Raw genomic sequence first — 19,391 nt, forward strand, 5'->3', positions numbered from 1 at the left:
AAAGGGGTTGTGTCACTTCAGCAAGTGGCATTTATCATGTAGAAAAAGTTAATACCAGGCAGTTACTAATGTATTGTGATCGTCCATATTGCTTCCTTTGCTGGCTGGATTCAGTTTTCCATCACATTATACACTGCTCGTTTTCCAGGGGTTCTGACCACTACTGCAGTGCAGGTAGAGGTGGCTAGGATTGGAGCTGCTGCGCATGCGTGACTATGCAATATGGACAATCACAATACATTAGTAAGTGCATTGCAACCTTCTCTACATGATGAATGCCATTTGCTGAAGTGAGACAAACCCTTTAAGTGATACAGCCCCATATCGGTCATCGCACACCACTGGAGGACACCACATGCACTGAGGTCACCTTAGAAAATAGCTTTCATGATAAAGTAATGCGGCTATGTGCAGCATGTTGTGCATACGGTAGCCGCATTACTTGATCATGAAAGCTATTGGCAGCACAAATTTACAGTCAGCATGCAAGTATGATATTAACCTTTTCACGATCTGCACTGTACTGTTACATTGCTGTAATAGGTAGTTAATACTTGTCTTTGTAATACTGTAATATGGCACTCTAATGGCACTGGCCCAAGAGCTGTTCCCATTTCATTCATTGCGAGTGCCAGCCTTGTTACACAGCAAGACAGTCCACTCTAACAGCCAGGATTGGAGATAAATCTGATTCCGGACATTTTTTAAATCAGATAATCTTTTATTATCAAATCTTTTTCCCGTTTTCATCATCAAATGACAGTCAAATCAAATCAAATATTCGGTCATCAAAAGACAGCATGTACAAAAGACAAGAGTACAAAATATTACATATGCACATTTTACATAATATACTTCCTATGACCATATGACATCGTAGGAATATACACATTAGATCCAGATCTTTATTCATCTAATTGTTTTCTCCCTCAACAAACATCCTTATAAACAGCCCCCCCCCCCCCCCACCCCTCCCAAACATTCCAAGAGCAGGCCATCATTGCAATAAGAGCATAACTACCTCCAGATTCCATGTCTCCTCATTCTATCGGCACCAGTTCGATTGGACTCAAAAAACAATACAGGCTATGAGCCCCAAGTAAGTAGACTCCCACACAGACATAGCACTCAGTCCACATTCACATATCACACAGCAGACGCCAACAGTCATACACCACACAGTCCACCAAACACCAGGATGTACACAGTCACTTCCCCAGATCAGCCTTACCGGGCAATCAAAGCACTCCTCGTCAATGCTAGCCAAGGACTACAGCATCCCGATCTATCTATCCAGCTACCCCAAATAGCCTCAAATTTAGACAAGCATTTTCTTTTCTGGTACACACCCCTCTCAAGACGCACTACCACATTCATTCTAGCAACATACTCCGGTACTGCCGGGGGTATCCCCTGTATCCATTTTGCTGCAACAGTCTTCCTCGCCTGATAGAGCATCCTTTCTATTCCCGTAGCTACTGTAGACTGCAAATTGTCCTCTGGCAGTATACCCAGAATACATATTCTTGGATCCATTTTAAATTTAGTACTATGTACCTTGTTAATAAGATGTAGTATTGCTCTCCAATAAGAGGTCAATGAAGGGCATGACCATAACATATGCAGAAGATCAGCTCCGACGCTGCCACATTTCGGACAATTGGGACTATCCCTGCAACCCACTTTATGCAGAAATACCGGAGTCCTATATACCCTGTGCACTAGATACAGCTGGGAGAGACGTGCCGCCTCACTAAGAGATAGATCAGGAGTAAGCGCCACTATCTCTGACCATTGCGCATCTGTAAGCCCACCCAAATCTTTCTCCCATTGCTGCCTACATTTTAACGGATATCCCTTAAGAAAATCTTCTAGCAAGGCTTGATACATCACGGAGATTGCCCCTTCCACCGAACCAGCAGCCACCACCGTGTTTAGCGCATGAGTGGATGTGAACACTATTGGGGCCACTTTAGCCTGAGCGTCTAGTGCATGCCTGAGCTGAAGATATCTATAGAACTGCGAGGAAGGAAGCCCAAACTCCGAGCACAACTGTTGATATTGCTTCAATACCCCACCTGAGAAGATATGACCCAAATTCCATACTCCCTTGTTATTCCACCCAGAGAACCCAGTTAGACCTTCCAACTCTGGCAGTGCTGGGTTCCTCCAAATAGGCGAGATATTGACATATCCCTCTAATCCCAAGATATGTTTGGTTTTACACCAGACTTTCCTCATGAGCACTAGTATTGGGATACGCCCCACATCTTCCTTTACCCTACCTTCAATGGCCGTCAATGGGGGACATCTATTCGATGCCCACTCCATCAATCGTCCACTCCTCATACCTGGGCTACCCCCCACTCCCCACCCCTTAAAATGCTGCAGTTGGGCCGATAGAAAATAGAGTAAAGGGTTGGGCAGAGCAAGTCCCCCTGCATCTTTGTTCCTCTGTAACGTCTCATACTTTATCCTCCCCCTATTACTTTTCCACAGAAAAAAACGAAACAGTCGTAAAATTTTGTGAAAGTAATGCACGGGAATCCAAACAGGGGAGTTGTGCAGGACATAAAGCAATTGCGGCATAAGGATCATTTTCAACAAATTTCCCCTTCCTATCATCGACAGAGGCAGTTTATGCCACACTGCGATCTTATGTTTGAATTTCTCCAACAAGGGTAGGAGGTTACTAGTAATATAATCTGCAGGGTTCATGGACACTATTACCCCAAGATACTTAAAGGATTGCACCACCTTAAGACCGGAGAAGACAGCAGAACGTGACGGTACTTGAGAGGATACTGGAAGAATAACTGACTTATCCCAGTTTACTAGTAATCCAGACTGGTCGCCAAACTGAGACACCACAGATATTACTGCATCCATATACTTTTCCAGATCGTTCACATATATCCATGTATCATCCGCATATAACGATACCCGCTCCTCCATTGAGCCCCGCAATAACCCACCAACAGAAGAAGTAGAACGCAGGATACATGCTAAGGGTTCAATGGCTATCGCAAACAATAACGGAGACAGCGGACAGCCCTGTCTTGTCCCCCTCTCCAAAGCAATAGTTGACGATAAATGCCCGTTAACTCGCACTCTAGCCCTGGGTTCACAGTACAAAAGTTTAACCCACTTCATAAAATCCAACCCGAAGCCCATTTTAGCCATGACCGCCCACAAGTAGTCCCACTCAACACTGTCAAAAGCCTTGGCAGCATCCAGAGAGACCACCGCGGCCCTGTTATCCGACACATCCCTACCCTCTAACTGGAGGTTCAGGAATAGCCTCCTAAGATTTAAAGCCGTAGACTTACCAGGCATAAAACCGGACTGATCATCATGAATAATGGTGTGAATAACTCTATTCAATCGGTTAGCTAGAATTTTTGCCAGGAGTTTGACATCAACTGTCAGGAGAGAAATGGGCCTATACGAATCTACCAAAGCTGGATCCTTACCCGGTTTGGGTATTACTACAACTATAGCCTCTCTCATGGAGGAAGGCAAAATACCTCTACCAAAAGCATGCTTAAATACTGCAAGCAGGTGCGGAAGTAGCAGTTCTCCATGTTTTTTATAGAATTCCCCAGGGAGACCATCCCCACCCGGTGCTTTCTCATTAGGCAAGGACTTTAGTGCCTCTTCCAATTCCTCCAACGTAATATCCTCCTCAAGGATCGCCCTATTCTCCTCAGACAGGACAGGCATGTCAATTCCCTCCAAATATCCAGACCTACAAGAATCAGTGGCGACCAGCCTGGACCTATAAACCTCCTTAAAATGTACATAGAATTCTTCCAGAATGTTCTCATTCCCCACCACCATTTGTCCATTCCCTCCCCTAAGTGAAGTGATGGAAGAAGGACCCTGCTGAGCCCTAGAAATCACAGCTAACAAATGACCTGCACTTTCACCTTCAGCGAAATACCTTTGGGTCGTAAACAACCGTTTATCCTCCGCTCTAGCCTGTATATGCTCCTTCAGAAGATTCTGGGCTTCCTTCCATCGCAGCTCCCCAGCTACCGTGGGCTGTGCAACATAATCAGCCTCTAAATGCGTAACCCGATCTGAGAGTTCCTTGTCCAGAGCACGACTTTTAGATTTTTTAATGCTGATATGTTTAATGTAAAGCCCCCTCACATATGCCTTCATAGCATCCCACACCACATCCAGAGACGTCGAGCCCACATTAATAGACAAAAAATCAGCCAAAGCCCCGGATATCACAGTACCAGTATCCACTATTGACAACCAGAACGGGTTCAGGCGCCAAATAGGTCTAATAACATGTGTCTGGGGACCTACTTCCAGAGTCAGCAATAGTGGAGAATGGTCAGATATGCTACGAGGTAGATACAAAATCTTCTTTGTCAGGGCCACTAAAGATAAGGATCCAATAGCCAAGTCTATTCTGGACAAGGAACCATGTGTGGTGGAATAACAAGAAAATTGACGTTGCGTAGGATACAAAGTTCTCCATATATCACATAGATCCACCTCTGACAACAAACGCGCCAGAGAAGTAGAAGCAGCGGGGCATGTTCCCAGCCCATTATGGAACTTATCCAAGGAGCCATTAAGATACATATTAAAATCCCCCATGGCCAGCAGCGGAATGGATGGGAACCTAGACTTGAAGGAGATAATTAGTTTCATAACTTCAGCTGAATATGGGGGGGGAACATACACCGCCGCCAAAACAATCCTGAAATGAAAAATACTACAACTCAGACACACAAACCTCCCACCATCATCAATACATGAGTCATACACAGTAAATGGTATAGATCTATGAACCAGGATGGTAACCCCCCTAGCATGTGTGGAGTGAGTAGAATGGTATTCATAACCTACCCACGCTCTGTGCGCCAAGTGCGTCTTATCCACATTTAAATGGGTCTCAGACAAACAAACAATAGCTGGTTGTACATCTCTCAGGGCATGAAATATTGCTGCACGCTTAGAGGCTTGTGACATGCCCCGCACATTCCAGGCTACTATGTTAACAGAAGACATCACGAACATATAGAATCAGATACAAGAACCAGTGTCGATAGATCCATATAAACCTCCCCCCTGAGGTAAATGCAAAAATAGAGCCTGCTCCCAGATTCCCACCCTCCCCCCCAACATTCGTAAACCTATTGTAAGTCATAAATCTGATGTATAGGGGTACACCATACACACACAAAGTGAACCTAACTGCCGCAATTAGTGGTATATGCACAAGAACACTGAAGCGTAGTACCCTATCACTTAGTGGCGCAGCAGCCTGGATAACTATAAGAACAAACCACTCAACCTCCTACCCTGCCCTATAAATACCTAAGCAGAATAGAAAAGAAACAACCGATTTTAAGGCAGTATATATAGCCGCCCTATCATATACGGAAACAACAGAGCGCTATACATGTATAGCTGGCAGTAAAAACCATCAGTAAGTAAACATTATAATAGAAAAAGTTCTATCAATAATATCACCAAGTCCTCAGGTATTGTTGCTACGCCGATCCTTCTCATGACTGTCCAGCCATTGACACGCTTCAGCCGGATCCTCAAACATGTGCGTGGACCCATGAGCCACAACCCGAAGTTTAGCCGGGTATAACATGGAGTAAGGCCATTGTAAAAGCCTCAGACGCCTCTTTACGTCCAAAAATTTCGCCCTCCTTTTCTGAATTTCTGCAGAAAAATCCGGAAACATCAGGATTCTACTACCAGCAATCTGGATGTCAGGAGTATCTCTGGCAGCTCTAAGAATGGCATCACGGTCTCTGTAATGGAGAACTTTAATCAGGAGAGGTCTTGGAGGCGCCCCCGGAGGTGGAGGCCGAAACGGCACCCTGTGGGCCCGCTCTATTGCAAACAGTGGGGATAGCTTTTCTTTGCCAACAGTGTCCACCAGCCACTTTTCCATATACGAAACTGGATCCGAACCTTCGGTGCGTTCCGGTATCCCAATAAAGCGCACATTATTGCGCCTCAGACGATTTTCCATATCATCAGACTTGGCTATCAGCAATGACACATTATGAATAACTCGCTGCAAGTCTCTCTTTACAGGTGGCAACTGATCCTCCATATCGCTGACGCGACCCTCGAGTTCTCCCACTCTCTCCTTAAATTGCCGCATATCCTGGCGGATTAATAAAACTTCCTCCTTGAGGCCTCCCATATTAGTATTCAGGGATGTGAGAGCTGCGCTGCACTGCGCTACCATTTTATAAACGTCCGCAATGGTAGGTTCAGGGACAGGCTCCGTCTCCGGTAGTAATGCTGGGCCCTCTCTCTGCTTTACAATCGAGGCGTAAGTAATTGCCTGCTGAGGCTCCGCTCCCCTCACCTCATCAGACACTGCAGTCTCAGGCTCCGGATCAGTAGCCGCGGCGGCCGGGGTGCGGGCGAACCTCCCCAGCTTTACCGCCACATCAGTGAGCTTCGCAGCTTGCGCGGCGCCATCTTGTTTGGACGGAGTGTCCGTGCCGCCGTCTTTACCCTCCTTTTCCCTCTGCTTCTGCCGGGTCATGATAGCACCAGGATATACCCCAGCATCCAGGGAGGCTTCAGTGTGCAGTCGGCTGTCTCTGGAGTTAGGCAGGAGGTGAGCAGACATGAAAATCAGGATTCTTTTCCAGGAGCTCTACGCCATGCGTCTTCCTACATCGGCAGTCAGGCCACGCCCCCCTATTCCGGACATTTAACTTCCATAGACGCCACTTTCAATGCTAACTGAAGCATCTAAGTAGTTATGGAGAGGGAAGGGGCTCGCTCTCTCACCTGATTCCCCCCCTCCCCCAATGATATGATCATAAGTGCAGAGGGGTTGCTTTGGCAGCCAGGGGCCTAGCAATGGCCCCCAGGCCCACCATGTTGGGATACCTATGAAGGCCTCCTTTGGAAAAAACATAATAGGCAATGGGGAAGATTTATCAAAACTGGTCAGATTCCACCAAATTTTTCAGAGCTAAAATGAAAAGTGGAATCTGATTGGTTGCTATGGGCAGCTAAGTAATGTTTCCTTTACACCAGTTTTGATAAATCTTCCTTATTATGTCAGTTTTTTATGTAACTTACACCTTTTTATTTATGTAAAACAACACAGAAATATTGCAGTGTGTTATGGAGGATCAAAGGATTGCATGTTCAAGTCTACCATGAGGGAAAAAATGTAAATAAAAGATAAAAAAAATAATAATTTGAGCAATTTTTTTTTTTTTTTTTTTAAATGCCCTTTTCATTTAAAAATGTTTGCCTTTTGTACATAAAAAAAACTATATGTAATTTCTGTATCCATAATGATCCATTCAATAAAGTGATGACTTCATTTATCCCACACTATAAACATCATAAATATTTCTTATCAAAATCAGATGTTTTTTTTGTTCATTACAAAATACAATAAAAAGTGATAAATTTTTTTCATTATACCCCCAAAATGACACAAATTAAAACTACATGTCTTCCAAAAATGCAAGCTCGCACATAAAAATGCGCTCTTTAAAAGCAGTGACCCCCCCCCCCCCAAAAAAATTTATTTTTATTTTTTTTAACAAGTGTTTTATTAAGCAAAAGTAGAAAAACAATAAAAAAAAAACTCACCTGCAAAATAAAGTTTTCATGCAACTTAGGTTACTTTCACTTTTGCGTTTTTCTTTTCCGGCACTGAGTTTTGTCCTAGGGGCTCTATACCGGAAAAGTACTGATCAGGCATATCCCCATGCATTCTGAATGGAGAGCATTCTGTTCAGGATGTCTTCAGTTCAGTCTTTTTGACCGATCAGGCAAAAGATAAAACCGCAACATTCTACGGATTTATCTCCGGACAAAAAAACTGAAGACTTGCCTGAATGCCGGATCCGGCATTTTTTTTTCCATAGGAATGTTTTAGTTCCATTCAAAATGCCGAATTGAAAAAAGGTGAAAAAAAATAAATGCTGGATCCATTTTAACGGATGACACCGGAAAGACGGATCTGGCATTTCAATGCATTTTTGTGACCAGGCATTTTTCAGACTTAGTCTTACAAATGCCATCAGTTGGCATACGTTTTGCCGGATCCGGCAGGCAGTTTTGATGACAGTTCTGCTTGCCGGATCACTCTGCCGCAAGTGTGAAAGTAGCCATACCGTATTTTTTGTCTTATAAGACGCACCTGATGATGGTTTTAGAGGAGGAAAATAAGAAAATAAATTTTATTTTTCAGAACAGACGCCCAAACTACACCTCAGTCTTTATCAGACCTCCATATCATATCTCAGATCAGACCCCCAATATCAAACCCACAGATGAGACCCCCCCCCCCCATGTCGGCCTTTCTGCATCAGAGCTCACATCAGACCGCATATTAGATCAGATGCCCATGTCAGACCTTAGATCAGATGCCCATCAGAGATGAAATAAATTCACTTACCTCTCCTGCTCTGCCATTCTCTCCGGGTTCGGCGCTCTCTGATTCAGTCACGTTTCCTGTTCTTCACTGTCTCCTGACTGCATGCAGCATCAAGTCTTAGTGTGTGCACTACGTCCTGATGCTGTACACAGTCAGTATAGTGCAGCGCGGCACCCGGGGAAGACCAGGGAGAGGTGAGTACAATGCAACTCCTGCATACTAGTGAGTGCTCCTACAATGAAAGTGGTCACTAGTATTCGCGTTATAGGACACACTGCCATATTCCCCAAACTATAAAGCGGAAAATACGGTATATGGCAACTTACATGGTCAACACCATGAAAACAAAACCTAAAATGCAGGTTAAAGTCAATGCCATAAAAACAAAACTCCCACGCAATGTCAGATACCGTAGGTGCAAGTCTCTTCTCTGGAAGCCACACCTATCTCCAGAATGGGCCCTCCCAAAGTATAGGAGAGCGCACTGTGCAGACACCTGTCCAAGCCACCGCTCTGCACTTCTCGAAATTCCGATAGTAGTAAATAAATGGTGGCTGTGCTTGTGCTGTGCACTCTCCTTCACTTTAGCAGGGCCCTTTCTGGAGAAAGTAGTGGGAGCTGCTACTATCTGACATTGGTGGCATATCCTAGTAAAATGCCTCCAATGTCTTAGATGGGAATACCACTTTAAGCTGTTGATACACTTGAGATAATGATCGGCCACATAGCGTAAAAAGTCCAGACTTAGGCTACTTTCACACTAGCGTTTTTATTTCCGGTATTGAGATCTGTCATAGGTTGTCAATACAGGAAAAAAACACTTCTGTTCAGTTACGTTCTGTCCCTATTGTCAATGAATGGGGACAAAACAGAACAGAATGCTCCAAAATGCCTTCCATTCCGTTCTCATACCAGAGAGCAAAACGCAGCATGCTGCAGTTTGCTTTCCGTCCTGGGATGCGGAGCAAAACGACCCACAATGCAAGTCAATGGGGACGGATCCCTTTTCTCTGACACAATCTGACACAATAGAAAACATATACGTCCCCCATTGACTTTCAGTGGAGTTCATGACTGTTCCGTCTTGGCTATGTTAAAGATAATACAACCGGATCCATTCATAACGGATGCAGACAGTTGAATTATCAGTAACGGAAGCATTTTGCAGATCCATGACGCATCCAGCAAAAACGCTAGTGTAAAAGTAGCCTAAACCAGCCAGGGAGTCGATTATTTTTATTTTTTTATGAAAAACTGACTCCCTGGACCTTGATCACAACAATCGTTCGTGCTACTATTTCAAACAGTCTGACAAAAATGTCTGAAATTGGCCATTCTGGACAATTTTTGTCTTGTGCATGGCCAGCTTTGCCAGTGTTCAGTTTTTAAAAAGTGACAGTGGGTGGTCTGGGGTCTAGGCTACGATCCGGCTTCTGAGCAATCAGATCGCACACACTTCTGGTTTTGTTTTCCTTTGTCACTTCTGGCGAGAGACGTGACGGGTTCCTCATGGGAGGTGCCCTTTGATCTCTGCATAGCGAGTATTTTGGTGGAGTTATACTTGTATTATTCATGCAGTACTGAGGGGTTGTGCACCATGTGAAATATTTGTTAATCAGCTTCTCGTTTTGTGATGCAGGAAATCCGACAGGTGAAGACTCCAGAAGACTTGGAAGCTTTTATGCTCAAACATGGGGAAAATATCATAGACACGCTAGGAGCAGAAGTAGACAGACTTGAAAAGGAACTGAAAGTAAGTGACAATGGGATTTTTATTTTTCTTTCACGCAATTTCTGTATCTGGCCCAAAATATTATGGGCCTCATTTATCAAACCTGCTCAACAGGGAAAAAAAACTGGCCTTATTGCCAATATCAGCCAATCAGTGTGGAGTTTCCAGTGTAAGAAGTTGAAGCTGAGCTCTGATTGGTTGCTTTGAGCAACAAGGCCAGTGTTCTAATTTTGATAAATTGAAATAATCTAAAATAAAAACGGTCTTTGTTGCCCATAGCAACCAATGAAAGCTGTTCTATGGTTGGCTGCTATGGGCAATAAAACAGGTTTTTCTTTTACATTGTTTCATAAATGTCCCCAGTTATTGTGTTTATTATATATGTGCTTCCCTGGAGTCTCACCCCATTATAATAATGTAGAGAAGTAGACTTGTTGCTAGAAGGCAGATATCAAGAACAAGAACAATCGGGCAGCTGGATATCCACAGGCTCAATCCTTTTGTCCTCTGAAGTGTCTACCAGTGGCTTAATCCTCTCCCCCCATGCAGAAGGCTACATGCACACGAACGTTGTTTGTTTCCGTGTCCGTTCTGTTTATCAGTATGTCCTTTCTGTAGCCCCGCAAAAAAAAAAATAGAACATGTCCTATTCTTGTTCGTTTTAGGCATTGTTACAATGGATCTGCAAAATAAAACAGATGACATACAGATGTCATCCGTTTGTATGTTTTTGCGGACCGCAAAACGCATACAGTCGTGTGCATGTAGCCGAACACATATTCAGTTGGATGGAGTGTGTCACAGGTGTATAGATGGGTCAGGAGGGAGAGCTGTCTGAGCATCTGTCTAAAAACATTTAATAAGAAGTGATCAAAAACGCACCGTAAAATGGTATCGATAAAGACGGCAGATCAATGTGCAAAAAATGAGCTCTCACACAGCTTCATAGGCATAACAATAAAAAAAGTTATGGCGGTCAAAATGGGAGGATTAAAAGAAAACCTTTTTTCCAAAGTTTTTTTTTCTTTTTTTTTTTTTTAGTATTAAAACACAAGAAAAACTATATAAATGTGTTATCGCCGTAATCGTACTAACCTGAAGAATGAAGGTCACGGGTAGGGAATGCAGTAGAAACAAAACCCATAAAACTGTGACGGGATTGTTTTATTTTTATTTTTTTCACCCCATTTGAAATTTGTTTTTTGGCTTCCCACTAATAAGCAATATTAAAGGTGTTCTGCACTTTATTTAAACTGATAATCTATCCTCTGGATAGATCATCAGCATCTGATCGGCTGGGGTCCGACACCCAAAACCCCCACCGATCAGCTGTTCAAGAAGGAAGCGGCGCTCCAGCAGCGCCACGGCCTTCTCACTGTTTACCGCTGGCCGAGTGACGTCACGACTTGTATCAACTGGCCTAGGCGGGGCTAAGTTATTCAATAAAATGTATCTGTATAGCGCCACCTGCTGTTTGCCCTTTTCCTTATTTCAGTGACCTGCTCACTGAGAATGCCGCACATGCTCAGTTTCATCCTCCTGAGCTGTGATGGGCAGAGCATGGACACGCCCCCTAGCTGCAGCAGAAAAGACACTCCCCTTGAGCTGTCAGTTGTCAATGAACGTGGAGATCTCTGGATCCATGTGAGGTACAGGGCTGGTTCTAGCTTTGTTAGGAAGAGGGAGTCATGTACTATGTGATGTCTGATTTCCATTTTTTACATTACTCATGGGATAACCCCTTTAAGTTATGGGTGGTCTGTATGTCCAGGGGAAAGCACTTCCAGCTCCTGTGCCCTCAAGTCATACATGTTTTAGTAACTGCTTGTATTCCCCTTGTAATAACAATTCTGGAACATTCTTCTGACTATTTGTGCCATTCCGCTATTATTCATTCTAAAAGTTATTAATGATTTGCCAGCAGTCTGCAATGAAGGTCCTGCTGGGTGTTCCCAGTAGGGAGTATGTCCCTGCACAGCCTGACAATAGCAATGCTTATTTGATTGTTTCAGAATCTGCAACTGGTAACACCATTTGAACCTATATTGCAGACTGGTGGCTATTGACTCAAAACTTCTAGTAGGAATTAGGGTTGGGCAATAAACCGGTATTAACGATATACCGCGGTATTAAGAAACTGCGATATGGCGATATCGCCATTTCTTAATTTCTGCTGTATTTTAGTAACATCATAGGGGCAATCGCACGTCGCAGTGCTGAATGCCTCTAAAACGTCTGGCGCACATTACAGCCGGCACAGTGGAGAAGGAGAGTCCCTCCCCACTGATTCGGCTGCCGCTGCGCCACTGATGAGAAGGTAATAGTGAGGAGGAGGGGAGGGGCTGTGGCCACTGCGTCACCAATGAGAATTACCCTCAATTAAAATATAGACTGCGGGTGCCAGCCATATCACATACCCGGCACTCGGTCTCAATGACAGGAAGCAGCGATCCCGAGAACCAAAGGCAATTTACCTGTCAAATACGGCACCTGAGGGGCTAATTGGCACGGTTCAGCGGGATCCCTGTCATTGAGGCAGAGTGCCGGCTGTGTGATATGGCAGGCACCCGCAGTCTATATATTTGTATCATGAGGTTAATTACATTTATTGGTGTCACAGTTCCCCCCCCCCCCCCCCCATACCCAGTATTATAAATTATAATCAGTGGTGGCGCAGTGCACCCAAGTCCCCCAGTATTATAATCATTGGTGGCAGTGGCCACAGGGTCCCCTCTCCTTTTTATTGGTGGTGCAGTGGCAGCTTCTGATCGGAGCCCCAGCAGTGAAATCTGCGGGCTCCGATTGATTACCATGGCAGACAGGACGCTACTGAAGCCATCTATGGCTGCCATGGTAATCTCCCTGCTGCCATGTGCACAAAGCACAGGGCAGCAGGGACAGTGTGAGATCCTATGCACCCTAATAGATCTCCAGTAGGACAGGGGATAAAAAGATCCCAGGTTCTAGCCCCTAAACAAAACACCAAACACCATATTAAAAATTATATTAAAAAAAATATGAACAATAAAAAAATAAAAAAATACGTTGCCGATCAGCAGTGGGGCGGTGCTGGGCTCCAAAGTAATGGGCGCGGCTGGGCTCCAGCGGCTGGAGGGACAGCCCCTTGGGCTCCTTATTGAGGTAATTAGCATATTAATAAAAGCGATTTTACAGACAAATTACAAGACACAGGGCAGTAATACTAGTATATTTTAACATAAATCGTGGAGACTGATGTGGTGGTGTTAATAGCTCAGTAAGTGAAATCCAGGTGACAGTGTCCCCTTTAACCCCATAGGGACACAGCCTTATTTCACCTTAAGGACCAGGCCATTTTTTGCAAATCTGACCACTGTCACTTTAAGTGCACATAACTTTAAAACGCTTTGACTTATCCAGGCCGTTCTGAGATTGTTTTTTCGTCACATATTGTACTTCATGACAGTGGTAAAATGAAGTAAAAAAAAAATTTTTTTTTTTGCACAAAATAATACCTAATTTACCCCAAAATTGCAAAAATTAGCAAATTTCAAAGTTTCAGTTTCTCTACTTCTGTAATACATAGTAATACCCCCAAAAATTGTGATGACTTTACATTCCCCATATGTCTACTTCATGTTTGTAGCATTTTGGGAATGATATTTTATTTTTTGGGGATGTTACAAGGCTTAGAAGTTTAGAAGCAAATTTTGAAATTTTTCAGAAATCTTCAAAATCCCACTTTTTATGGACCAGTTCAGGTTTGAAGTCATATTGTGAGGCTTAGATAATAGAAACCTCCCAAAAATGACCCCCATCTAAGAAACTACACCCCTCAAGGTATTCAAAACTGATTTTACATACGTCGTTAACCCTTTAGGTGTTGCACAAGAGTTATTGGCAAATGGGGAAGAAATTTGAGAATTTCATTTTTTTGTCTAATTTTCCATTTTAACCCATTTTTTCCACTAACAAAGCAAGGGTTAACAGCCAAACAAGACTGTATCTTTATTGCCCTGACTCTGCCGTTTACAGAAACACCCAATATGTGGCCGTAAACTACTGTACGGCCACACAGCGGGGCGTAGAGTGAAAGGTGCGCCGTATGGTTTTTGGAAGGATGATTTTTATGGACTGGTTTATTTACACCATGTCCCATTTGAAGCCCCCTGATGCACCCCTAGAGCAGAAACTCCCTAAAAGTGACCCCATCTAAGAAAGTACACCCCTCAAGGTATTCAAAACTGATTTTACATACGTCATTAACCCTTTAGGCGTTGCGCAAGAGTTATTGACAAATGGGGATGAAATTTGAGAATTAGATTTTTTTGTCTAATTTTCCATTTTAACCCATTTTTTCCACTAACAAAGCAAGGGTTAACAGCCAAACAAGACTGTATCTTTATTGCCCTGACTCTGCCGTTTACAGAAACACCCAATATGTGGCCGTACACTACTGTACGGCCACACAGCGGGGCGTAGAGTGAAAGGTGCGCCGTTTGGTTTTTGGAGGGCTGATTTTTATGGACCGGTTTATTTACATCGTGTCCTGTTTAAACCCCCCTGATGCACCCCTGGAGTAGAAACTCCCTAAAAGTGACCCCATTTTGGAAACTATGGGATAAGGTGGCATTATTTGGGGGACTATTTTTAGGGTACATATGATTTTTGGTTGCTCTATATTACATTTTTGTGAGGCAAGGTTACCAAAAATTGAGATTCTGAAATTTCATCTCCATTTGCCATTAACTGTTGAGGAACACCTAAAGGGTTAATAAAGTTTGTATAATCAGTTTTGAATACCTTGAGGGGTGTAGTCTCTTAGATGGGGTCACTTTTAGGGAGTTTTTACTCTAGGGGGGCATCAGGGGGGCTTCAAAAGGGACATGGTGTCAATAAAAAAGGCCATCAAAATCGGCCTTCCAGAAACCATGTCGGTCCTTTCCTTTTGCGGCCTCCCTTTTACTGATACAGCAGTTTATGACCACAAATATGGCATTTCTGTAAACTGCAGTATCAGGGTAATAAATATTAACTTTTGTTTGGTTGTTAACCCTTGTTTTGTTACCGAAAAAAACGGATTGAAATGAAAAAGTGCCAAAAATTGAGTTTTTGGCACCGTTTTCATTTTTTTTTTTTAACCGTGTTAATCTGGGGGGTTGGGTCATGGGATATTTTTATAGAGGAGATTCTTACGGACGCGGCGATACCTAATAAGTCTACTTTTTTTTATAATTATTTAGGTTTTTGACTATATTATCCTTTTTGATACCCAAACATTTTTTTGGTATCTCTAAAGTCTAGGTGTCATTTTTTTTATTTATTTTTTATCTGATTATCTTATGTGGGGGCTCATTTTTTGCGGGACGAGCGGACGGTTTTTCTGGCACTATTTTGGGGGCTATATGACTTTTTGATCGCTTGCTATTAAATTTTTTGTTATGTTTGGTGACAAAAAAAAATCTTTTTTTGCACTTTTTTTTTTTTTTTTTTTGGACCGTGTTAATCTGGGGGGGTTGGATCATGGGGTATTTTTATAGAGGAGATTATTACCGACGCGGCGATACCCAATATGTCTACTTTTAATAAATTATAGTTTTTTTGGGTGTCTCAAGTCTGAGAACCATTTTTTTTTTTATCCCATGTCAGTCCTAAATTGGGATATAAATTTAGTACTCCATGGAAGTGTGATACTCCCTGAAGCAACCAATAATGCAGAGGCCCGGATGATCGGGGCACGTGTCACATTGAGTTGTGGTGTCCTTCCGTATCCCCCTCCTGTGACTCACTCTGCACCTTTTTTGGGTTCGTCCCTTCTTTCCAGTATGGGGGACCACACCTGGAAAGTGTTGGCCAGGGACGATCCGGGCGCCTACAGTTCCCGAGGTACTCCGGCCTGCTCTTTCCCGGTCCGAAAAGATCAGGGCCTTGAGGACTGCCTCATAGAACTGGAGGAATGTCCCTGTGCTGCCAGCGCTTCGGGATAGTACAAAAGAGTTGTGCATGGCAACCTGCACCAAGTAGACCGCAACTTTTTTGTACCATGCCCGGGTTTTGCTCATGGCGTTATATGGCTTGAGGACTTGATCAGAGAGATCAACTCCTCCCATATACCGATTGTAGGCGACGATACAATCGGGCTTGAGGACTGTTGCCGCGGTACCTCGCACAGGGACAGGGGTGATGCCGTTACCATGAATTGTGGACAGCATAAGGACATCCCTCTTGTCCTTATACCTGACCAGCAACAGGTTTCCAGTGGTAAGGGCACGGGTCTCACCCCTGGGGATAGGTACCTGGAGGGGGATGGAGGGGGAGGGCAGGGAGGCCGCGTTGATTTTTCCGCACGGTCCCACAAGCGAACGTGGATCTGGCGGCAAGGGACTGGAACAAGGGGATACTGGTATAAAAGTTATCCACGTAAAGGTGGTAACCCTTATCCAGCAGTGGGAACATAAGGTCCCACACAAGTTTCCCGGTAACACCCAGAGTGGGGGGACATTCTGGGGGTTGAATCCGGGAATCTCGCCCCTCGTATATACGAAATTTGTAAGTGTACCCTGAGGTACTCTCACAAATTTTGTATAGCTTCACGCCATACCTCGCTCGCTTGGTGGGCACATACTGGCGGAAAATGAGTCTCCCCTTGAACGCAATGAGAGACTCATCAACCGCGACCTCTCTTCCAGGTACATAGGCCTCCATGAATTTGGCCCCAAAGTGATCGATGACCGGCCGTATCTTGTACAGACGGTCATGGGCAGGATCACCTCGGGGGGGGGACATGCTGCATTATCGGAATAATGCAGACATTTCCGGATGGCCTCAAACCGGGAGCGTGTCATGGCCGTACTGTACAGTGGGGTCTGGTATAGGACGTCCCCACTCCAGTACAGCCTGACACTGGGTTTCTTGACCAGGCCCATATGCAGCACGAGGCCCCAAAATGTCCTCATTTCGGCTGCACTGACCGGCGTCCAGCCACCGGGCCTGGCCAAAAAGGAGCCCGGGTGTTGAGCGACGAACTGTTGGGCGTACAGATTTGTCTGCTCCACCATCAGATTTACCAGTGGGTCACTGAAAAAATGACGAAAAAAGTCATATTCAGTGTAGCCCACTGTGGAAATCTGGATTCCTGATTGGCCTACAAAATCAGGAATCGCGGGCTCGTATCGCTCTGGGCTACACCAGACAAATTCACCGGCAGGGTGCTCCGGTGGATTTAACTGGTGGGCCGGGAAACCAGTACGAGCCCCAGAGCTGCTCGTACTAGGCTGGGCCACAGGGTCCCTAACATGGCGGTCCCCTTGCTCCGCCTGGCGGCGTCTCCGCCGCCTTGGGGGCTCATCATCATCGCTAGATGATGAGGAGGATGCGGATGACAACAGGAATGTGGGGTCATCCTCATCCTCACTGGGACTCTCGGATTCGGAGGCAAGCTGGGCGTATGCCTCCTCGGCCGAGAACGTCCGGCGGGCCATAGGGGAGTGTGTGTCTGCGTGTATATGTGCGTGTGTGTAACTCTTTATTTTGTGTGCGTGTGTGTGGGGGCACGGGTGTTCACGAACTCACCCTAAAACTAAAAAAAAAATAAAAAAAACTGACTAAAAAAAGGCCAAAAAATGTGGAAAAAAAATTCAAAACCGCTGATCAACCGTCCGAAGTTGATCAGCGGTGGGGTGTGCGATGCGCTAACAGTGGCCGGACACTAAGAGTGCCGGCCACAGTCAGCGTACACAAAAAAAAAATTAAAAAATCCTGCACCCCAAAAAAGTGGGGGAGGGGGGGCAGGGGGGGGGGGGCAAGTGGACCCCAGACACCCTAACTAGGGTGATGCAATGAAAAGTAAAAAAACTAACTTTCCCTTTTTTTCCCTGCCTAACCCAAACTTTCCCTAGCTGTCCCTATGTACCTGATGGGGGGTGCTGGTGGCAGAGATCGGGTCCTGAGGGCACAGATCGGGTGCAGGCAGCGGCAGCAGACACGTGCAGGCAGCTCCTCTCTCCTCCGGCTCCGGAACACAAAAGGAGGAGGAGAGGAGCGCCTGCCTCTTTTGAATCTGCCGCCGGACCGCCCACTGACCAATCAGAAAGCGATCCTGAGTGGTGATGTCACCATCACCACTCAGGATCGCTGGATGGTGATTGGTGGAGTGAAATCACACCACCATCACCATCCTGTTCCGGGTTATCGGGTCTTCAGAGACCCGAATAACCCGGAAACGCAGAAAACCGCAGGTCTGAATTGACCTGCGGTTTTCTGCGATCGCCGACATGGGGGGGTCACAGGACCCCCCGGCGCATTTGCCCCAGGTGCCTGCTCAATGATTTGAGCAGGCACCGGGTTCCGATCACCGCCCGCCGAGCGGCGGTGATCGGAACCATTCATGACGTACCGGTACGTCATGTGTCCTTAAGAGGTTAAGCATCTGATTTCTGGATATTTGCAGCACACGTTACATTTTCTAAGTACAGCTGATTAATTGCATTTTATGTTCTTTGGAAATGCAGCCGTCAGAGGGCACAGGGCCTGCGGTCACAGAACCCCCACTTAATGAACCAGTTATTTTTTGACATTTAGTTCTGTGTTTCTGCTGCAGATTCTGCTGCCGCTAATTTATAGTTGCTAATTTCTTCACTATTTAACTTGTCAGTTCCCCGGAGATTTTATTTTCGGTTCTGTGTACATGTGTTTTCCCATGCTGTGCTCGCACAGTGCTCTTGATAGAACCTGCGGCCTTTCGGGCGTTCTCACTTATTTAATTTTTGGATTCTCTTTGCTAGCTTGACAAAATAGAAACATGAATGTCCATTCTCTGAATCTCCATATTGGCAGGATTCCTGATGCTCGAGTATTCAAAGTCAAAAAGATTTAAAAAAAAAACTTTCATTTTATAGAATTATTAATCATTGATCCAAATTGCTGAATACATGTGAATAAGTGAAAAATTTGTGGCATTTATAATATTTTTTAAATTTGTTTAACCTATTCATGACCTGAGAACTTGCCCAGCAAAACATGAGCAAAGTCTGCAATCTGTGTATTACGATGCCCTAGTCAGTAGGTACATATGGGGTCATTTATTAAAGAGGTTCTCTGGGCTCTCGTATATTGATGACCTATCCTCGGGATAGGTCATGAATATCAAATCGGCGAGGGTACGACACCCGGTACCCCTACAATCAGCTGTATGAGGAGACGGCGCGCTCTGTGTGCACATGCCGTCTATCTTCCTGTTCACCGCTGCTTTGCCATAGACAGCAGCAAGCAAGCAAG

The 19,391-nt window shown here is 44.7% G+C and overlaps 1 protein-coding gene across 1 annotated transcript in view; it reads left to right on the forward strand.

Moving 5' to 3' along the window:
- The window catches only part of SLC30A9 (solute carrier family 30 member 9), a 112,550-nt gene that overhangs the window by 71,364 nt on the left and 21,795 nt on the right, over window positions 1-19,391 (forward strand). The window contains exon 17 of the mRNA XM_044298669.1: window positions 10,044-10,157. Within this exon, the coding sequence (XP_044154604.1) occupies window positions 10,044-10,157 (114 nt within the window). The remainder of the gene's footprint in view (window positions 1-10,043; window positions 10,158-19,391) is intronic.

The sequence above is a fragment of the Bufo gargarizans genome, chromosome 1 (assembly GCF_014858855.1).
Source record: "Bufo gargarizans isolate SCDJY-AF-19 chromosome 1, ASM1485885v1, whole genome shotgun sequence".
NCBI lineage: Eukaryota > Metazoa > Chordata > Amphibia > Anura > Bufonidae > Bufo > Bufo gargarizans.